At 40.4% G+C, this 23,987-nt stretch overlaps 1 protein-coding gene across 9 annotated transcripts in view; it reads right to left on the bottom strand.

Moving 5' to 3' along the window:
* The window catches only part of tp63 (tumor protein p63), a 41,601-nt gene extending 18,644 nt beyond the window's left edge, over positions 1 to 22,957 (bottom strand). For 5 of the 9 annotated variants that reach the window (XM_041263724.1, XM_041263725.1, XM_041263726.1 and 2 more), the window contains exons 1-2: positions 22,932 to 22,957; positions 22,295 to 22,430 (exon numbers count right to left, since the gene is read on the bottom strand). In XM_041263724.1, the coding sequence (XP_041119658.1) occupies positions 22,295 to 22,430; positions 22,932 to 22,942 (147 nt within the window). In that variant the 5' untranslated portion in view covers positions 22,943 to 22,957. Of the gene's footprint in view, positions 1 to 6,560; positions 6,755 to 22,294; positions 22,431 to 22,931 lie in introns of those variants that run through there. The other 4 variants (XM_041263730.1, XM_041263729.1, XM_041263731.1 and 1 more) reach the window with 2 other exon arrangements.
* Positions 22,958 to 23,987: the final 1,030 nt, after the last annotated feature.

Here is a 23,987-nt window from a genome sequence, read left to right as displayed (position 1 = left end):
ACTTGTGGCATTCAGAAAATACAGCACAAGAGGTGAAACCTTATTGAATCTACAGTATCCATACAGCGATTCCACCAATTTGTCTTGCAATGCACATTCAAAAGGAACAGGAGCCGTTAACCAAGATGGCAACCATTTCATCAGAGGAATCAAGCATGTGGACGTCTGCCAAGAGCATAACCCCTGCTACCAGTCATTCCATTCCATTTATAAGAACACAATCCTGAGCTCGGTGTCCTGTTTCTGTGGCCCTTCGAACAGCTATTCATCTCTTTAGCCTCGGTTCAGCACCGACAACCTCCAGCTGTCCAGTCCAGGCCACACCCAGGCAAGGTGCTGACTCTGCCAGGTGACACAGACACACCTGAGTGTCTAGAAACCCACCACTACCAAGGCAATGCCAGATGCTTGCAGACACAGTTTTGTATTCTTTAGAGATTAGGGTCAGTGAGTGTGTGCGCGCCACGAGCCAAGAGCCAGCTCCCCCCCCACAACCCCACTCCTTGAACAAAAGCACAAAGCTTTTAGACTCCAATAAGAAACAATGCAACAAGGATAAGTACTGTGTGTGTGTGTGTGTGTGCGTGTGTGTGTGCTACTGAGGAGACACAATCCCTGCACCAGCACCCGCCACCTTCACGGCCCGCTCCCAGTCAGAAGATCATGCTTTCAGAGGCACAAGCTCCCAGACAATGTCTCAATTAGGGAAACAATGCGGCACTTCAGAAGGGAAGGCATTGGAATTTCTTGTCTGTGGGCATGTGCCTTGTGGCTGTCACTGGAGAAGGCACAGCTTATGCCTTCATGCATTTTGCAATGATTTAAAGTGAGTCCCCAAAGTGTGACAGGCAGCTTTACCATGTCTACAGAAGAGTGAATGCGTGCATGTCTCACATCTATGATGGAGCGTGGGGGTCCCACTCAGGCAACGTTAAACAATTATGCTTGCAATGCAAATAAAATAAAATGTAAAGGTTACTTGCACAGAATACCAGCGCTTCTTATGCTCAGACCAAAACTAACATACTTTTAATCCCAGCAAAAGAAGTTCATTCTTATGGAACATAGCTGCATTCTCTTCACATGGCAGTTTAATAGCCCTACAGGTTCCATCCACTCCACTCTGCTGTGCCAGTGCTATGATCATGCACTGTCCTCTGCTCCAAAGAAACAAAAAGCAAAGAATACGCTATGTATGTATTTTAACAGGTGCTGAAAATGTGAACATGTGGACAGTATGTGTATTGTCACATTATTCTCTTGTTAAGGAGTTGATGGGAATGTCAGTTTTTTCGGATTAAACAATACAATATACAGGTACAACAAGTTATACCTGTGTATTAAATTGTATGTATAATGAACTTTTTACGTATTACTGATAGCTTGCATGCATTTAATGACAGCAGCACATACATATCAAAAGCCTGATGATATTAAAGGTGAACCCACTTTACACTCAGTACAACAATAAAGGAAGGTAGCACCTCAGACATCCCTCTATTAATATTAAAAATAATGCTTGTTAATATACAATGTCCAGATCCCCTGCTATTGTCTCAACATAATTTTCCCATAGTTACAGCTTTTATTTTGCACACAAACCTGCATATTAGATTGTGGCATCAAAAGATAATTGTACTAACATTACAATGGCAACACGTTCATGTGATTCCTGTTTTGATATACTGGTACCTCCAGAAAAGCCAGATGTCAGTGAATATACTGTATAATCTATCGAGATGCTTCTCCTGTAAAGAAGAGGCCGCGTCACATAGTATTCCTCTACAGTACAGCTGCTCTATTAAGAGCACCCTGGCTTTCAGATATCTGTTTATAGTTTATAGTTGCCTTGCAGCAAAGATCAATCCACAGCCCGTCTGCTTTGCAGAGCTTTGATAAATCAGATGTACTGTGAAGGGTATGGGGGCAGTTCCCAGCGGTTAGCCTTGCTATGTTTTGATACAGTGTGTGCTCTATAGCTTAAAACCCTTTGCCTCGGAACCTCAGAAACAAAGACGATTCTGTTAAATAAATAAATCAAAACAAACAAAAAAAACAACATCCTGCCAGTAAGCCATTGAAAGAGTGACCAGTTCCCAGGGCCAGTCTGTGAATTGTAGATCAGCGTTACGGGAGGAGTGGGGGGGTATTGAGAGAGGGTAAATGATGTGTGTTGAAACCCTGCAAACACCCAGAGAGAGAGAGAGAGAGGCAGAGAGTGAGAAAGAGAAAAAACCCAAAGCTCCTCTTTACTGCAGTGTCATGGTATAAGAGTAAATGGACTCTTGCTGGATGGTGCATGAGGAAGTTCAGCAGCACTGAACATGTATCCAAACTGCAATGGCGCTGACACTGTCAATGCTGCCGCCCTTCTACCGCAGCTGGATCTCAAGGACAGAATGGAGGTGAGCTTTGCCTGTTTCCACCGTTGTAGTAAAACTAAGTTTTCATGTAATACTGTGTACAGTAGCTTAGGACCACCCTAGTCAAGCACAGAAACCCACCACATGCTCCTCAGGCTGGGGGCTAGGTTTCATTTGTAATTATAGGGATGTTATTTATTTCATTTTCCTTGCCAGGATAACAATTACCGTATGTAATACTGAAACTACTAATAAAATGCAAGTTAAACTACACCAACCAGTTGCTATGTGAAATAATTTGATTATTAAAAAAAAAAGAAAAAAGGTGTAGGGAGTTCTTGGAATAACCCACACCTTTTCCAGCAGCATCACATGGAAAGAATGTAAACGCTGGAGGGGAAAGGCAGGAAGGAACAGCCAATTTTCATTTCTCATTTCTTTGAAATGGTATAAAACACATATGAAAATTACATTAAACATTGATTTGTTTCCTTATAGTCAGATTACACTTGTATCAAGGAACTTAAGAAAGTGGTGACACAAAGATACATAATCCACTGAACCGAGGGAAATGCACATTGGTAGGCAAAGGGACAAGGGACTGTAGATATTTATAGCACCTTACTACCAATAATTACAATTGTGCAAATACAAAATGTGCAAATAAATCATGGATACACTACAATAGAACACACTGCATTTGTTTACGTATTTCTATATTTAAAGTGGTTTAAAATGACTAAAAAAAACAAAAAACTAAACAAAAAAAACCCCAAAAAACAACACACAAGTTTCAATTCTACATGAAACTTTTCCAAGGTCTTAAAAGCAGTTAGTGACTGTAAAACCACCTGGAACTGTGCAAGACCCTGGGGGATAAATTCCATGGTGATCCATCCTATGCATTGTATAATGAGGGTAGAGTGCCTCTGTTCTGCTCTGTGTATATGTGTGGTAGTACTGGGGGGTTTGGATGGATCACCAGCATTAATAACCAAAACTACAAATAAGGTCCATTACCTAAAACATTATACCCAGTCAAGACAGCAGAACAAATGAAAAATCAAATGCCTTTGGTAGCATCACGTTATTTACAGTTTTACTTAAAAAATACCTTAAGCAGCTTGTTCTGATCACTATTCTGACCTGTCCCCCTTTACTTTACCCACAATCAAACTGGGGAGGTTTATCATGAATAAAATCAGCTTTTTAAAAAGGCTGGTTATCAAGTTAACAAGACTGCAATACTAGTCTGTAAAATACTAAAGTGAGTAACTGACGTTGGGGAAACACATGTCGTGCGTTCGGATCTCTCTCTGCTCCACTGACTGGCTCACCTACCCCAGTGTGCCGATCTCACTCTGTAGTTACTAGGGGGTGTTTTGGAAAACAAGAGACTAAACATAGCTAGCTGTAATAAAGAACAGTGCTGAACACTGATAAGAATGTGATCCTGTATGTCTGCCATTGTATTACAGGGTCAAGGATGGGCTGAACTAAAGGTACCCCTACATACTGTACTATCACCATGGCAACACTCAAGTTTTTAGCCCAGTATTGTTGTTGTGTTTTCTTGTTTATTTTAACTCTTGTTCTCGGAACAGTTTGATCAGACATCATGAAACATGATGGGCAAATAATGTTAAAGGAAGAGCCAAGGGCCAATGCCTTAAAAGTGAAGTGACTGCTCATGGCTCCACCTATCAAGTCTCACCGAATTTAACTGTGTTAAAATGATCACGCCCTCCTATTGAAGACAATCACAGCCCAGATCCGCACCTGTTTAAATGGCTGAGAAACAATGCAGATTGTAATAAGAAACAGCAAAGGTAGTAATTAGCAAGTTCACAGCAATTTACTTTTCCCAGGGGTGCGGCAAGAATGCCTGGATTCAGGCCAATGATTAGGCCATCAGCATTATGGCCTACATTATCTGCATGATCTCTTCTTTTAATGTCTTAGATACAGTATTGTCCACCGATATGTTTTAAATATGACTTTTTGCTCCGATTGCAGCCTTGCATCCCTCATAAGGGCCACTATAAATTCAGGAAAGCTCTTTACAATATCACTTTGAGATGGCACCCTTAAAAGTCAAATGGTGCCCATTCTAAAAGATACAGGTTCCTATACAGGTCTTTGTAAAACAAATAAATTAATTCATTAATTAATTAAAAAAAACCCACACAATGGTACACTTCCATTGCTTTTTATACCTACCAGTTCTCTGCAATTTACTGCACAGGGTGGGACTCATCCTAGACTCAAACCCCAGGTCTATGCCCAGGCTCCTCAAACAGAGGTTCATGCATCGTATCCCGACATTTTGGAATGAGCGCTTCCCAGAATGCACTGCATCCCTTTACTGTCAACTTCGTGCATTTCACATTGTAGCTACTTCACAGCTCAAAACAACCTAGTTAAGAGAACCTAGTTGATAAAAACACAAAACCACAATATTGGCCTTCATCACTCTCCATTCACTTTGGTCACCAAATGTAGTGTCAAGTAAAGTCAAACGAGACCAGTATGCTGGAAGAATTGCAAGCTTTCTCCTACTTTAGGACACAGTTCAATGACAACCAAACTACCATAACCTTTCAGTTCAAAATGTGGGAGACAGGTTGCCCCCCTTTTTTAATTTGTATTTTTTTTTTGCACTTCCAATTCTCCCTGTTAACCATAGTAAAAAATCACAGCAGGGCACTCCATTCATTCCAACAAGCAAATAGCATCTTCAGCGATCTCTGAAACCGCAGTATTTGCCTACCTGTATTCCGCTTTACAATCAAATACTGTAACAATATATTAGGGTCCAAACAACCTGAACAAAAAGCACAGCTCATCTCTCAAAGTCTTTGAACTTTCTAAAGTTCATTTCCGATGCTTCAGATCCACTTTATAGAGCAGTCACAGCTACTCTAGTTCTGGATCCAAGGTAATCTGGCAGCAAAACATATATTGTTTAAGAGTACAGTTAGGGTTTCATATAACAAGAGGTCTGGGGCTCAAAAACTACTATGATCAAAACATACCAAAACACAAATAATCCACCCAATATAAAAGATTTAAACATTATTATAGAATATAGGATTCTAATATACTAAGCGAAGCCAAAGCCACATAAAGAAAAAAAATCAATAAATAAACCAAATCACAAAGTACAATAAAATCAACAAGTAGTACATTCAAAATATCAATGACTATCATGTCAATAAATTGCAATAAAACAAACAAATAGAATGAAGCAACAGCTGTTGGGTTCTCCAGCAAGAGCCCCATGTTAATGCCTAGCCTCCATTTCAAGACCAGACAGCTTTTCTTTGTCAGTTGTTTTGCTGAGCACGTCACCAGTTTGGTAATGGGCTCTACTGTAAATGCCCTCAGCTTTCCAGGTCTACCCTGGAGTTGCACCTTTTTCCAGAAGATTCTGATCACCATTGTTTGTTGTCAACAGCTTTGATTTCTTCTGCAGATTGCCTATCTGATTTAATGAGACAGGCCAGTGGGGACTGGTGTACATGGACACCGTTCCATTCCAGGTGTTTACATCTAGTCTATGCAACAGAGCATTATTAAAAGGTAATGCCTCTACAAAAGCATAAAGTATAACGTACTTTTACATGCATTATCTGTATGGTCCGAAGCAATACGTCTGTTTGTGAACTGCTCTGTTATTTATAAAAGCACATATTTCTAGTGTTAGGTTTCTTTTACATACATTTGTTAAAACTGTAAGACACACATTAAATGGAAATGTTCTCCACACATTGCTTCAGAATTTTTTCACAAAAGCATGTATACAGTTAAATTATGAGGCTCATGCTTGTGAAGCCACACATACAACTTTAAATATCCATGCTTTCATGCTTTCTATATATATATATATATATATATATATATATATATATATATATATATATATATATATATATATATATATATATAGAGAGAGAGCAGAGAGAGAGAGATAGAGAGAGAGAGTGAGACACAAAATTACAACACACTTTCAGCTAAAATTCTAATAGTGTCTCAACCAGTTTTAAGAGTCTAATCTTCCTAGTAGGGCCTCAGCTTTATTTGCAAATTCCATCCAGCTTTGGAGTCACAATCCACATTGAGAATAAACACAATCCCCTGAAACACTGCGTCCCCTGAATCCCCCACTGGGAGCAGCACTGAACCCCCTTTTCTTACCTCACTATACTGCGTTGGAGCGGAGTTTTCCAGGTACAACATGTTAGCTCTTAGGTTGAGCAGGGCAGCTGCTGTTTGCTCCTCTGGCTCCAGGGTTCAGTTCCTGTAGTCCCCTGTTTATCAAGTTATATCAGTGTCTCTGGGTGTGTGATCTACAGAGGTGCAATGGAACTAGTAAAGTATTTCTATAGAGCATTTAAAGAGATTCCTTTATATAGCCTACCCAAGGTAGAGGTAAGGGGAGGGACTAGCTCTTCTTTACCTGTCCAATCTCTCACCTGCCTCCGCACTGCACATTAGGCCTCTCCCATATTGTTAAAAGTTTAGAATGTCCTGCCACTAAAAAACACCACTCCAATTTTTGTCCCTATCCACCACCTCCCAGTTTTTCTCCATACGCAATATGAATATGCATTGAGAAGTGGTTCAAAGCTGTGAACAACTACAGTTCAACCATTTACCTTGTAATCGAAAGAGGTTACATTTTCCAGAGCAATGCTCACCTGGATTTAAGTTTATGAAGTTGAACTGCAATAGCAATACATCTTGCCTGATTCTTGCAATCAATACTTTTTGTAAGCTTTACACTTTGCAAAGTTTTTAAACTTTTATAAGAGGCATGCTTACTCTTTTAAATAACAATACTTTTTGTATTCATCAAAATGTATCTTTGCTTATTTAAAGAAACGTGCAATGAAAATCAAAGGAAGAAAAATGAGAGTGGCAACTTTCCGTCTGAACGCCTCAGCCTGTTTGTTTGAATAAAGAGGTCTCTGTGATTGAGTCCAGTAAATAAATAAAAGCAAAACACAAACAAACAAAACAAATACGTTCCTAGGGCCCTGTTTTGAATCAAGTGAGCGCAGATGAAATATGTGAACAATCAACTATCTAGGAACAATAACTGCAGTGCTCCTTCATTGCAGCAAAGTAAAAAAAAAAAAATCTTGTTCTCAGAAAACATGCTTATGCTTTCGAAAGATGAACCTTAGCTTCTCCTATCGCGAAGACACTTGGAAGATTATGAACTGGTTACCTAACCTTAATGATCTTTAAAATATTTAGGGCTAGGGCTAGGGCTAGGGCTAGGGCTAGGGCGGCCACCCCCCCCACCCCCCCCACCCCCCCACCCCCAAGGATATTGGAGCGGCTCAGCAATAACACCATCTTGCCCTTTAAGCACAACACAGGCTACAGATAACATTCTTCTGCTCCCCAGATCCCTCCTTGCTGAAACACCATTCCCCAGGGCATCACTTTATCTGCTGGCTTCGCCTTTTTCTTAACTGATGGTCTAACCAGCAACAAACTAAACAAGCACCTCTTTCGCATATTGCAATGACTTCTTCCTCGGCGACCTCCTGCGAACAACATAAATCAATAGGCCTCCGCAATCAACTGGCATGCCCAGTGGCTTTACAGACTTAATATACAATATCCACTATATATATATATATATATATATATATATATATCTATATATATACACACACACACACACACACACACACACACACACACACACACAGTGCCTATAGAAAGTGTACAACTTCTTGAACTTTTTTCACATTTTGTTGTGTTAGTGCCTCAGAGTTTCATGCATTTAAATGAGGATTTTTTTCCACTTATCTACACACCATACACAACACTGTTAATGGAAAAAACGTTTTTATTGAGAAAAAAATTATATATTAAAAATGCAAAACTGAAAGATCATAATTGGTTAAGTCTCCAATATAGATTTGGCAATATTTGACCATTCTTCTTTACAAAACTGTTCAAGCTCTGTCAAGTTCCTTGGGGAGAGTTGATGGACAACAATCTTCAAGTCATGCCAGAAATTTAAGATTGGATTTAGGTCGGGGCTATGACTGGGCCACTCAAGGACATTTACCTTTTTGTTCCTTAGCCACTTCAGTGTAGCTTTGGCTGTGTGCTTTGGGTCGTTGCCATACTGAATGGTGAACTTCCGAACCAGTTTCAGCTTCCTTGCAGAGGGCAACAGGTTTTCCACAAGGACTCTCTATACTTTACTCCACTCATTTCCCTTCTATTCTGACAAGTGCCCCAGTCCCCATTACATGATGCTGCCACCACTATGCTTCACAGTAGGGATGGTGTTCTTTGGGTGATGCGCTGTGTTGGGTTAGTGCCAAACATAACACTTTGCATTTAGGCCAAAAAGTTCAATTTTTGCCACATGGTTACAGAATCTCCTGAGTATTCTTTTGCATACTTCAAAACAGGATTCAAGGTGGGCTTTCTTGAGTAATGGCTTCCTTCTTGCCACCCTACCATATAGGCAAGATTTGTGGAGTACTTGGGATATTGTTGTCACATGCACACTTTGACCAATCTTGGCCATAAAAGCCTGTAGCTCTTGCAAAGTTGCCATTGGCCTCTTGGAAGCCTCTCTGATCAGTCTTCTTGCTCGGTCATCCAGTCTGGAGGGACAGCCTGATCTAGGCAGGGTCTTGGTGGTGCCATACACCTTCCACTTCTTAATAATCGTCTTGACCGTGCTCCAAGGGATATTTAAGGCCTTTGATATTTTTTTATACCCTCCTCTGATCTGTACCTTTCAACAATTTGTACCGGAGTTCTCTTTAAAGCGCCTTGGTGCTCATGGTTGAATCTTTGCTTTGAATTGGATTACCCAGCAGAAATTACAGGAACTGCTGAATTTATCCTGAAATCATGTGAATCACTATAATTTAACAGAGGTGGAGGCTACTGAACTTGGTGTGCGATTTTGAAGGCGATTGGTTACACCTGAGCTAATTTGGGATTGATATTACAAGGGGGGTGGACACTTATCCAACCAAGCTATTTCAGTTTTTATTTTTATGAAGTTGTGGGGTAGGATGTATAGATAATTGAAAAAAAAAAAAAAAAAACATTTTAATGCATTTTAATTCCAGGCTATAAGGCAACAAAAAGGTGAAAAAGGGGGTGTAGACTTTCTATAGGCACTGTATATAAAAGGGTGCTTAAAACTTAGTTTATTTGGAGATAAAAAAAAAAAAAAAAGATTAGAAATTTAGCAGGCCCATGTAGTTTTTCTAAAAAGTTGCTAACAATTAAATATAATTAGCTGATTTTATTGAAATGCTTTATAGATTGATAATGTAACTAATAAACACACCCAAACAGACAACTAATGGGCTTTATCCAACAAAGTACCTACTTATTTAGTTTAATCAAATGAAAAACCTCAACATTCCAGCGTGTGCTTCTTTAAACATACGCTTGTTTTTGTTTTTATTTTCCCAAGATGGAAAGAGGAAGACAAAGCAGGAAAGTGGGGTGACATTCATGACTTTAATAATGCAAATAAAGAGTTCCTTTGGACAAAAGAATCCAGTTATAAACGTTAACGGCATCTCAGCCCCAGATTCCACACTGTGGCGTGTGCTTGCCAAGCTCTGGCCCTGCCAGGTGTCCTGCATTTGAGTTTCAGAGGAACCTGGAGATGCACCCCTCCCTGCGAAGAAGTGTGTCTTCAACCAGGCAAGGCTCTCTCCCTGCCTGACCTGCGATCTCTGAAGAATGTGCCCACACGCCAGATCCATGTGTGTGTTAAGCCTTGTGTCTATACAGCGGCCCTCAGGGTTAAAGAGCTAATATCTCCCCCCTCCCAATACCTCAGGTAGTGCTGAAGAAACAGAGGAAGAGAGTGGAAACAGAACTGAATCAATCCACTCCTCTTTCAGATCTGCCGAGCTGTCTCGGGCAGCTGCCACTGGAGGATTAATACTGTCTCGGGTCTAAAATAACCTCTCCTCTTTGACCAAGGCATCAGTCAGTTTTTCAGAGGCGGCAGTAGAGAGTTTAGTCTAAACAGTGGTACATACTGAAGGGGCAAAGGGCATTGCTGACACTACAGCTGCGGTTCGTTTAACACACACACACACACACACACACACACACACACACACACACTTTCTAGAGCAAACTGTGGTGTTACACCATTCAGAGATCTGCTGTGTCACCCAAAATAGCGAGAACTGGCTTTCACCACAATGCAGAGGACTTGTTGATATGGCTGCGTTAGCAGGCTGGTGGGTGGAGCAAAATAAAGAAACGACAAAGTTCCCATTAGAACGTGCATCACCTGCTGGAAAACAAACTAACACAAACAAGCTTGGATATCCTGAGGCCAGGAGTCACAAACCTCAATCCCCCAGCACACCACACCCTACCCCTCCAGGTATGTATTCCTAAAACCAGTTTTTTTGGCCCTCTCCTTTATAATATACAGCAGCCTAACAGAGGAAGGACTGAGGTAAGACCCTTAAAGGATAATGAAAGGACTTATAAAAATCTGAATGCTTCCTCCTGCTCACCAAAGGCTTTCAATACATGCTATTAATGTGCTGCTTTCAGTTTCTCCATTAATCAATTCCAAATAGCATTACCTTAATCTCTTTAGAGCCATTTCACAGAGAGACAAACATTAAGCCCAAAGGCACTTGTCTTTGTGTGCGTGTTAGGATACCTAAATGCACATAGTATTGAAAGTATCTATTTTAATAAACAATTATCCCACATACACACAAATTTTCCTAAAACAGGCAGCTGTAATGAAGCTTTTCATGGAACATATATTATTTCCAATTTAATAAAATTGGTTGATTTCATAAATGTACCTTATACTGCAAACAAACCAGGTCAAGCTAATTCGTTCCAAATACATCACAATGTCATCTATAGTTTGTGAATTCATCAGCGCAATACTATGGCAACGTATCAACAAAGCCCAATAAACCTGGCCTCAATGGCACGCTTTTTGGCAGAGTTCCAGAATCCCCTCTGGTGGCATGTGGCTCAGCCTGTGCAGATGCACACATACATACAGCAGGGGACACGTTCACAAAGGTGTTTTTTTTCCCTCCCCGTCTCTGTGTTCTATAGTGTTGGAAACAAGTGCCAAACTAAATTCAAAATGAAGTGCCCTTGCTTTTGTTGTTGTGCAGCTTCAATGAAGCCATAAAGATTTCTACATCATGGACAAAACAGAGCGAGAGGGACATTGTCAGCATGTGACTATAAAGGGGGCCCCGCACCCCAATATTGATACGCAATCAGCGATTTCATCTTACGCCTGCAGAGTGTCACAGTGACATCAGGATCCACTGGTTCCCTTTCCTAAGCTCTGAATGTCAGGTCTTTCTTTCCCCTGCACTCCTGCATGAATGTCTGCTGGTATCACTTCCCCCACCATCACGAGCAGAGGAGCAGGAGCTGCCTATCCCTTCACCAGAAGGAAAAGGACTAGATGCTGGCGGTCCTCAGCTGCCCTTGCATAGGCTGCTGAGGGAAGCACGGGGAAGAGTCGCAGTGGCCGAGAAGAGGGCCAAAACCCGCACCCCAGCTTGTCTTGACTCCCCACACATCATCGCTCGGGGGGATGTCTGCACGACACCACCCAAGGATGCCTTCACATCATCACTCGGGGATGCCTGCCTCTCTTTGCCCGGGCTTGCCTGCTGCTCCGCATCACCAGGGGCTGCCTCTGTCTCCACATTGCCTGTGGAGCCACCAGTGGCAGGGTACGAGGGAGAAGTGGAACTCCTGCTGCCGCCTCTATGGCCAGGGACTCCCCTCCCGAGTTCTTCTCCCGAGGGTCCACTGCTGCCTTCGCCTCGGGCAGCCGGCAGGGGGTCAGTGTGGCCGGAGTCCCACCAGAGGGAGCTGCCGGCTATGAAGAAGGGGGAAGAGGTCAGGAGACCACCTTCCTCAGCAGCCTTTTCGCTGCCAGGACTGCCCCGGCTGAATGAGTCAGCCTGGAAGCTGTCAGCAGACCTGTTTTACAAAACTTCCTCAGCAGTTTTTCCGCTGCCAGGGGTGCAACGAGACAAAACAGCTTTTCCGCTGCGGGAGTGGACCACCATGCTGTCAGCCATGCCACTACTGGCAGGGGAGCTGACAGCATTTTCAGCCATGGGCCAGTTGAAGCCTTCCTTCCCGGCCCAAGACTTTGACCTCTACTGCTGGGTTTTTAAGGGGGGAGGTGGCCGTTGAGGCCAGGTGTGCTTTGCATTTATTTGTGTTGTATGTTATGTATAGAGTGTTAATGTTGGTGTATGGGATATAAATGGGTCTGTGTAACACAAGTGGTTTAAAATGTATATTTGTATTTAAACACAAGGATTGCACAGCACTTCATGTGCAGGTACAATGTAATAATATGCGAGCACAGGGAATTGCACTTTATTAATTCACGTGCAGTTGTACCGAGACTCCAATTGAATGATATATTAGCAATCGAGTCTCGGTACAGCTGCATTAAAGCAACATGTTTTCACTCACTCGGGGTTGTGTGTTCGGTGAGTGGAGAACGGGATTGGAGACGGAAGTAACAATAATAAGAATAGTTAAAATATCAGCTCGTCGTGTTTGCCTGTGTAGTCCGTTGTTTGTCTCTATGGCGAAAGTACCGTGTCCTGTGTTTTGTTTGTCTTTACAACCTTTTATTTTCTGTCTGTTCAATTATTAAATGCTGAGCAAAAACAATCACTCAGCTTCACCAAATTCCACCTCTCTGTTGTTTATTTCTTTGTTCCTGGTTCTGGTCTGATGTCACCTACTACAGCCGTCTTTGTGACAACTCCATACACCCTCGTGATGACACACACACACCAGATTGTGATCCCGATTCATGCTACTCAAGCTTGAAAACCACATTCTACAGCCACAGGAGCTTCCGACCAGCACTGACAGACGCTACAAATGCTTTGAAGAAGCATGCATTTGAAACTTTACTGATAACTTCTTGGTTTTGAGTGACACGATGCTATCTGCAGTACCTGTTGCTGGTCCTATAAGTGCAGACAGGCTCGGGGTCACTTTAATTACCACAGCATGAAGTTCTCCTGCAGGAAATGCATCATTCCAATTGGCAAGTGATGAGAGACTGACTAAATAATAAAACAATGCAGGTAAATAAAAAAAAAAAAAAAAAAAAAAAAAACACAGTTGTGGTTTTGCCAAATACCAAGTTCTCATACTGTGTTATGCAACCATGAATGCAGCAACAATTCGTAATAAAAGTTAAATTGGCAGGTTGAACTTCTGTCAACAGTTTTCCTGGTGAGAACTTTTGTTTAAGGTTTAGTGATGCTATCAAGAGTTGCTGGAGGGCAACTGGCAGAAAGCACTGTGTGAAAAAAGCCTGGCCCGAAACGCTATGGGTGACAGTCCCATGGGACACTTCTGCTCTTTAAAAACAACGCCATCCCTGAGAAAATCCAGCACTGGCACATAAACAGGGTTTCACACACATTCCTTAACCTCAGGACAGTAGCAATCATGAAATCCACGCACAAGGAATTAAACACAGCCTACACTGAGCCAACTACACCTTTATTATTCTAACCGTTTTTACTTGTTTTGGAATGTAAAATAAATAAAACGCAATACTGTGTCCACTGCATCACTTCAGGCCCTACTAAAGAATACTTTTTTTCTGAAAAGTGCTTGGATATTTTACAATTAGCTGTGTACAGAGATCTTGCATGATGAAGATAAATGCTTGTAAAAAGGTGTCAAAATGGACCCAAAGCCACGCGGTCTATCATAAGAACTTAAGAAAGTTTACAAACTAGAGGGGGCCATTCGGCCCATCTTGCTCATTTGGTTGTTAGTAGCTTATTGATCCCAGAATCTCATCAAAAGCTTCTTGAAGGATCCCAGGCTTCAACAGCATTACTGGGGAGTTGGTTCCAGACTCCCATAATTCTCTTTGTAAAAAAAGTGCCTCCTATTTTCTGTTCTGAATGCCCCTTTATCTAATCTCCATTTGTGACCCCTGGTCCTTGTTTCTTTTTTTTCAGGTTGAAAAAGTCCCTTGGTTCAAGAATTTTGAATGATTGAATCAGATTGCCGTGTCATCATCTTTCTTCAAGACTGAATAGATTCCATTCTTCTAGCCTGTCTGCATATGCCATGCCGTTTAAACTAAGAATAATTCTGATATATAACGGCCTTTTTTACAGCTTCCCCACATTGTCCAAATGAAATCATTTCTGAGTCAACATAAACTCCTAGGTCTTTTTCATAGATTCCTTCTTCAATTTCAGTAACTCCCATACGATATTTAAAATGCACATTTTTATTGCCTGCGTTCAGTATGTTACACTTGTCTCTATTAAATGTCATTTGCCATGTGTCTGCCCAGTTCTGAATGTTGTCTAGATCATTTTGAAGTTTTGAAGTTGTCTAGATCAGTTTATCCTCTAATCAGTACTTTCTGTTTTCTACATGTTAACCACTCCCTAATCCATATGCATGCATTTCCTTGAATCCCTACTGTGTTCCGTTTGAGAATTAATCTTTTATGCAGGACTTTGTCAAACGTTTTCTGGAAATCTATCACATACAGTAAGGCACAATGCTGAGCCACCTTCTGCAGAATACTGTGTTTAGAAATCCAGGCTCAAAAGCCAACACATACATGGGAAACACATTTCCATTGCGAATATCTCTAATTTTGTATTTGGTACCAGGACTGGTGACTATTTACTGTACATCAAACACAGAAGATTTTCTCCATACTAAACTGCTAGGGCATTACCGGGTTAAAACAGATAATTCATCTTTTGTATTTTTGTCCAGTGTTTGCCAATTTTTTTAAACAGCAACTGCCAATTCATGGTAACCACATGTGCAGCTTTGTGAAAATTTGACAGATGATCATTTATTAAAATGTCAAGCTGAAAAAGCATGGACTAGATCGGTCTAGGAAACACACACACACACACACACACACACACATATATAAACTCAAGCTACTATTTCAAAAGAACAGTCTATCAGTAAACAATATGTTGAGAGTTTGTGGCTACAACCCCATTACTGTAGCTCTCAGGTAAGTCGTTTGGCTTTATACCAACTCAACCAGTCTCAAAGACCAACTCGATTTCATACTCAAAACTAAGAAACACTAAACCAAAACTTATGGGCAAGGCTTTGTCATGTATGATATAGAATGACAGAACGGGTAATTAAATATGATCTCAGCTCAGTTTTTTAAACTTCAAAAGGAAATAATAAATAGTCATTACTTGCACACTCTTTAACTCCTCCAGTGCCATGAACAGGACGAAAGAATCAGTTATCCCTCAAAGAGTTGCATATCGCTGCCAGCAATGTATAATGCAGGCTCTTGTTTGAATGTCCTTACACTGATAAGAGATATGACCAGTCCTTGGTGTTACTCGAGAGATGTTCATAATTAAGTCGAGTCTGAGAAAGCTGACAGTGGTTTTAGTTGTGTTGAATGGATACAGGTTTATGACCACCAGAAATCCTTTTCACATGTCTCCAACACCCACTCATCTGAAAACTGCATTTGATCCCTAATGACATGGTATCAGATTTCCTTTCTCAGGAAAGACACCCCAATCAACATCTAATAGGGCGACGAGAGAGAAAAACTGAGGGTGGTCCAACAAGTGGATTACTTGCTATGCAATAATTAAAAACACATCAATATGTGGCTCTCTGCACGCTGCACCTGAACAAACTGCTCACATTATACTGGTGGAGTTTATTGCAGGGATGTAGTTTGTAAGTTAATTGCAAGTTGAGGGTTTCAGGAACACCTCTGAAAAGCACAGCGAGTGAGGAGCACAGCAAAAAAGGACAAACCTGCTGCAATGCTGGAATTCTATTCTATGTTAAAAGGTGCAAAAATTGAATAATAAAATTCAAGAATAGTAAAGCAGACACAGGTTTAGAAAAAAAAGGTATCTTTCCAATGTCTGATCCATTCACCCATAAATCGTCAGCTTTGAAGCAGATAAAGAGTATATACGGAAATATATGCTGATTTAAATAAACAAACAATTCTTTCTTTAGATCATAAAATGAAAAACAAAGAAACTTTAGAATACTTAAGAATGCAGTTAAAAAAAGAGGTAATGAATGATTAAAGAAAATCTGGTCTTGGTGTTTCTTTCAATTTATTCATATTTGTAATTGATTGTTTGATGTTATGGTAAAAGTTAACAGTTCCACCTGCACAGACTAATAAAAGTATTTATTTATTTCGACTGCTTTTTTAGACAGGCTAATGCGCCCTTTTAGTGGTTTAAGCCACTAAAAGTCAGCTGTAACAAAATACAGCAGCTCTGTGATCTGAAATAACAAGGTAGCCTTGAAGACTTCCAAGAAGGAAAAAATAAAATAAAAACACACACAGTACCTAATAACACTGTGTAACAATTTATTTATTTATTTATTGTTCCTGGGTAGTAAGTGTTATTTCCTAATTGCTTATGCCTCAAAAGTATAGAAAATGGCTATTATTCCCCACAAACTTTGCTTTTGTGACCAGGACAGTGTTATTTCAAAATATCACTATTTCCAATGGGAAAACGGGCAAATGTGTGTCTTTTCGTTCACATAAAGTCAGAAAAAAACAACATATGAATCCAAATTAACATGTATTTATACTAAAGTAATACAAAATTGACTACAAAAGATTTAGAAGTGAGTAGTTTTTCGAGATTTACGATTATACTGTAAAAGCTCAGTAAAATGCAGGTTGACAATAATTGTCAAAACCCCAACATTCCATTGAAATGCACTATTTAGATAGTTTTTTGAATGTTTAACTATAATTAAAACTCACTGGGCTATTTTTTAAGCTTTTACCAGTACAACATTCTTTAAAAGGGGTAAAACATTGATTGATTTTACAAGTAATAGAGTATAATCCAAGTTCTCCTTTAAAAAAAAAAAAAAAAAAAAAACAAGAGTTAAAAAGTGGAGAAAAAACTGCAGCACTTTGAAACGCTGTGAATAACACAAGATGCATGGCCCCAAGACCCTGGATATGAAGCGGTTCCACCTGTCTCTCTATTTTCCTTACCTCCCCCCATCGCTCCACCCCCATGTCCGGGGAGGTCCCTGTTCTGACAGTTCTCAGACAGACATTGAGGTTTTAAACTTGAGGGGAGATATATTACCTTACAACATAACCTGACATTTCTCACAACACCGAACCAGGAAACAGGTTAAGGGTAACAAAAGCTTTTTGCCCTGGCTGTTATTGAGAGGTAGCTCTGTGACGACTTCTCCAATGAACCGGGCTGCAAGCACGGTAAAAAAGAGGAATCCACTTCCTCGCCCAGTTTCCATCGAAACTCAGAAAACATGAATGTAAAACCAGTTAGCGTGTGATGGGGGCATAGGGGCTTGGCCTCCGTTATGAGCTATTTGAGAAACCTTTTAGTCCATTTACTACGATATGCTTTTACATATATAACTTACCCAGAATTTACCCACAAGGATCATTATTTCATCACAGTTGCTTCATTATGATCATTATTAGTAAAGCTAAAATTACATCTGTTAAAATGATGAGGAGTAATTAATTTATTGAAGAACTATTCATAATCCAGGATACACCTTCAGTTGTAGCAGGTGATCTGTCCAGGAAACATTATTAAAAGTTAAAGGGACAAAAGGAAACTGAGCAGTACTGTACAGCATTGACATACTTTTAGAAATACAAAAAAAACCACAACAAAGTTACAAATTCAATCACCAACACTTTGACTAATAGTTTGTCTATGTTCCTTCAGTATTTGTAAATGTAACTCTACTGAATGTTTAATCGTTACGAATGAGTAGTGACATACTGCAACACTATAGACTGTAGAAAACAAAACTGCTACCAAATGAAAGGTTTTCACCTGCTGTGCTTTACCTTTTGCTGGGGCGGTGGGGGTCAGCGAGGTTCAGCCCAGGTCATTCATGCTGCAAGGAAAAGCATTTTCCACACCCCGATGGTTCATGGCTAATTAACATGACAGAAGAAATGTTTGGGAACGAGAAAAGGCCCATCAAGGCTCACCCCTTCCCAGCACACCAGTCTCCCCACTAAGGGGATCTAACTGGGAATGGAGACTTAAATCAGGCCAGTGGTTTTGAACCATGTGACTGCGGTTGTAATGGCTTCCCACAACAGCAACCAGGTATAGCATCATGTTAATCTAAAATCTAAATAATTCAAAAAATAAACATGCATTCCCTTAATTGGTTTACAAGAAAATTAACTAAACTAAAAACGCTTATTTCTATAATAATTACTATTATTAGGATTGAAAGGTTCTTATGGGGGAATTTTAAAACAGAGAGTTTTTTTGATTTTAGTTTTAAATATCAGAGTTGTTTTTTTGGGGGGGTGGGTGTGTTAGTATGCATCTTTTTAGAAGGCAACATCTACTCTTTGAACTCTACATACCCGGCTACAGGTAGACAGATAGCTGCACTCAGGTCAGCAGGTCAATAAACTAATGTTTTGTGTGCCTGTCTACATTTGTTTTCCAGTGAAACTCATGAATTTGCTCTTTTAGAGTTATCTTAGTGCTGAAAGGGTTAAGCCTTTCACCTCTTCTGAAAACAAGAGTCTCACCTGAACCCATGCAGGTCTGTTTCTATTACAACCTGCTCACACAAGAAGCGTGCCCATTGAATGCATGTCTTACTGAGCACTAAAAGCACAAGGGACTTCACTTGATAAGCAAAACCAAGTGACTGGTCAGAGCAGCACCCACAGAAAGGGGGACCAAACAGCTTTTTTTGAAAGCTGTTTGCAGAAAAGGAAAGCTACAAAATACACATACACACACTCACACACTCACGACTCCCAAGTCAGGTCTTCAAGTTAGGCTTGTCAGTGTAATTCAAAGTGTTCAGAACACTCCAGAACACACAGAAGCATTAACAGCCATAAGCAATGAGGCTCCCCCAGTCATACTGCCTGATTGCAACTGGGCAAGCTTATTACAAACCATTTCCACATCTCCGCTCTAGCTATTTACAGTACAGTTCCTTTGCTCTTTACTGTTCTGGTATATTTCTTTTTGGATAGCTGGGACTATATTTTATTAGTTAAAAAACCCTATTTATAATTGATCACATGCAACTATGTCTACCAGAATAGTGTACCAAGCCACAGCTCAGTGTCATAGACTTCCCTAAAAATGTTACAAAATAAATATACGGCACAGGAAGAGTTCTGGGACACAGTGCGGGTAACCTGTCAAAGCTTTTCTCCAGTGTTATCAGCATGATTGCTGCTAAAGGAGGACAAAAAAAATATTAAGATTCTAAATATCAGCACAGCACCTGCAATAAATACCTATGGTGTTTTTGTAAGGTAACATTATAGGGTATATAAGCTCTAAGGATGTCGTAATCACTGTTGGAGGGCAGTGTGTGTGTACTGGGAGGGGAGATTCCTATCTCAAGTGGAATTGTAGCCCGAGATAACTGCTTCTTCACTTTGTCAGTGAAAAGCACAATCTAAGCTATGAAACTATTTGAAAGGACAGTAACAGTCTCACTAACAGAGGGGCGAATGAACGTCCCTGCATTCTCCGAGCCCCACACACCAGCTGATTTGCCCTTTATCTTTCTATAAAATCAGCTGTTTGTAGAAGATATTATGTTTCCCCTGCCACCGTTTCTGCTAAATTCCTTCATGTTATTCTGCCCTGTGCACCTCTCCTCCTCCTCCTTCTCCTCCAGTAAGCAGACACCCAGTGACAGACGAGCGCTGAAATCCCAGCAGGGCGGCAGGTGCTGCTTTAAATTGCTGCCCCGCGGCCATGAAAAACAAGAGAAGGCATTTCAGATTGAACATAAACCCCACACAATACAAACATGTCCCCTGTGGCACTGAACTGCAAGCTGTATTCTAATGAGCAATAAAGAGGCACGCCTATTGCAAAAAAAAAGGAAAGGGCTATGCCCAGTTAAAGGTTTGTTCAAAAGGATGCTCGTCAGCTCATGTGCTGTAATAATCATACTGTGAGAGCAAGGCTGTTTCTGCACTTGCAAACAGCCAACTCACAGTTACTGTGCTTGCTGCTGCTGCTAACTGCTGGCATGCTCCCTGGATAACGCCTTACTGCTGGAGGGCAGGAGAGGGGGTGGGGGCGGAGTGGATTAATGGGTCGGCTTCATCATACCGATATGCCTCACCTGCAGGGAGAATGCTTCAAATCTTGCTTAGATCAGTGGTTCTCTGCCTCTTCTATAGGGGTTTGCTGTACTTAATGGTGCCTAGTTTACAGTACAGCCCTTTCCATAAAGTCTGATACTAGACTTTTCAGATTCTCATTTGTTTAACAAAGATGGTGTATTAAGCCTTCCGCAAGATTTTACATCTATTTTAGCTGCCACTGAGGTTGAAATCGGCAGGAAATCAGAAGGTAGAATCGGTACGTGTCCTGTAATGTACAGGGCCCTCATTATCAGCTCCCAAGCCTGCCCTTGCTAAACAGGCTATTTTCCACATGGTGTTCACATCAATTATGCTTCACAGGAAATGCCTACATATATTCTGATTGAGCTCACATGGTAAATAACCTTCAAACTACATCAGATACTCAACCTTTAAAATATTAAACACACTGAACAAAACTATTTTTTAAAATCCTGGAATACCCAGTATTTTTTGCTCCCCTCCCAGTTTAGATTTTAGATATATGCAGAAGATGTGTTCCTCTTTATCCAAACCTCTGTTAAAAACTGCAGACACTTTGTGCTTTTCCCCTATACACTAACCATTACAGTTTATAAAATAGAAATTATAAAAATTGACTTAGATTACTCTTTAGAAAGACAAAAAGTAAAACTTACACCGACATGTCCCATCTCCTTTTCTGTTGCAGGTCCCCAAACCATTCCTATATCTCCAAGCCAAACGTTTATACTTCAGTTGTATGGCCTCCAGAAGTAGTATGCCTTGTAAGGAGAGAAGGGCTCAAACAAGCTCCAGTCTATCCAAGGCTCCTGACTGCGTTTCTACTCTTTCTTCCTCCGTTCACCATTGCTGGAGGCTGCGAGATGTTAGCATCATGACCCAAACTAGTAGCCCAAAACCTGTTCCTCTTTCAGCAACTTGCTTGTACTGTTTCTGGAGAAAGCTTTAATTCGGAAAGATGTAACAACGTTCACGCTCTGATTGGTCTGAAGCACAGTCGGTGACGGTGGTAACGCTAATAGAAAAGGCACCTGGGCTGGCTGAGTGAATGCATGAACAGGGGAACCCCACGATCTGCACTGCAGAACTGTGAAGCTTCATTATGAAATTCCAACGGACACTTTATCTGCAGGGACTTACCAACATGTTTGGGTTGTATTCGAAAAGTTAATCCCCTTTAAATGTACTTGCTATGGTTAAAAACAGAAAGAGTTCCAACTAAAAGGCAAACGATTCTAAGCAAGCGGTTCAGATGCAGTGGGTGGGGTGGCATCTAAGTAATGTTTGAAGACTAGAGAAGTCACATGCTTGAATTTTGTCATGTAAAATGATACTGCTATCTCCAGTAGGCAAATTAGTACTGAAGGAACCTACTCTTGTTTTCCATGGTGGTGCAACAACATCTCAACCTGTTGCATCAGTTTATACAGTATCTACTCTTATTGCATGCATTCAAATTGAGAAAAACAACCATGCAACACTTCTTAGAAAATTACAAGCATGTTTGTTTTATTTATTTTTTACCAACGATAAAGCATAATATATATATATATATATATATATATATATATATATATATATATATATCATTTTTATTATATTTAACTTGAGTGTCATTTATTGGAAAGAGTCTCAGAGCCAGAATAGATTCTCCACCCCACCCCCCTTGTTAATTTTCGGTTTCTAAATGACGCAGGGTTTGGGGCAGGCTGGTGCTGTGGCACTTACTCACCCACAGGGGGTCTGCCTCTTCCCGGTCCTGCATGGTTATGCAGTCCATGCTGATCTGAATCGTGTTCCCGGGATAGTCACTCTCAGGAGTCTCACTGAAGTCCAGCTCGATCGGCTGAACCGAGTGAAAGGAGGTTCTGAGAAACAAGGGACGGCAAAACAACTGGACTTGAATCACTGCAGAATTCACATTTAAAAGAGTGACAATAACCAAGCTTTGAAAATCCATGTTCTTACCTTCTGTAAGATATATTGCTGTAATTATCACTTAAGGTTGTTCGGTTATTGTCTTGATTGTGTCTCTTTCAGTCCATTCCAGTGCAATTCTATATTTTAAATTCAATGTTCCAGAACCTGGTTGTAACAAAGTCCAGAACTGGAAAGGATTGAAAGAGCCTACTGCTGTAGATGAAAAAGGTTGCTCCTACTTCAATGAGAACAAATAAACTTGATTTGCAAAAATGAATTTTTTTTTTTTTAAAACTACTCACTCAAATTTTTTTTTAGTAAAACCAGTACGGAAATTAGCCTAATTAAAAGGTGGAATGTCTGAAACAGCTATGTAACCAGAATCTTGATTCCATCTGTGATACATACTGTACAGGAGGTGTGCATTAAGAGACTGGTATTGTACTCACTGGTCCAGCATTCCCAGTAGCTGGTTAAAGACTTGACTTGTGTGCGGCGACTGTGACATTGCAGAACGGTAGACCCCCGACGAATCTAAGTAGTTAGATTTTTTTTTTTCTCTGTGAGACACATTTATATATATATATATATATATATTATATATATATATATATATATATATATATATAATCGTTTTGCACAAAGTCTATTACCATCTGAGATTTCAGAAATCGTGTAACTATTTGTCCTCATTTATACCGTTAACATGTTATCAAAGGTACTATTTTGTTAGTGTGCATCAAACCTATTTGCTGTAAAACACTGACTTGAATGAATTAAGTACAGAACTGTGGCAATGTTGCCCTGTCCCTGTGTGTATTTCTGTTTTAAATGTTGCGTGTGTTGTGTTAATGTTGGTGTATTGTAGTTGGTACATGGGATATAATATGGGTTATGCGCACAAGTGTTTAAAATGCATATTAGTATTTAGGCACAAGGACTGCACAGCACTTCACGTGCAGGTAAAATTTAATTATATGTGAGCACCGGGAATTGCACTTTATTAATTCATGTGCAATTGTTCTGAGACTCCAATAGAATGATTGATTAGCAATCAAATCTCGGTACAGCTGCATAAAAGCAGCATGTTTTCACTCACTCGGGGTAGTGTGTTCGTGAGTGGAGAACAGGTGTGGAGATGAGGTAAAAACTAAAAGATTAACAATTACTACGTGCTGCACGATACTTATTTGTTCATCCACCGTTTGTCTGTCTGTCTGTTCGTTTTGGCTACTGTGCCGATTTATTTTACAAAGTGTTTTTCGTTTGTTCAGCCTTTTATTTTCTGTTTATTGATTAAACTGCGGCAACAGCGCAATTCACATTTCATCTGGCAGTACTGAGTGTTTCTTCCGGGTCTGACGTCCCCACACACACCATCCTGTTACGAGAGCACACCCAGCTGTGAAGTTCAACTACTTCAAGGTAAGAGATGATTATACAAGTCAGTCATTCTCTACAAATCAGAAAACCAATATTTCCATCCAACCCCATATCAACAACTG

The sequence above is a fragment of the Polyodon spathula genome, chromosome 11 (genome assembly GCF_017654505.1).
Source record: "Polyodon spathula isolate WHYD16114869_AA chromosome 11, ASM1765450v1, whole genome shotgun sequence".
In the NCBI taxonomy this organism is placed as follows: Eukaryota; Metazoa; Chordata; class Actinopteri; order Acipenseriformes; family Polyodontidae; genus Polyodon; species Polyodon spathula.
Note: the sequence above shows the minus strand (reverse complement) of the source record. Positions and strands in the feature narration are given on the sequence as shown.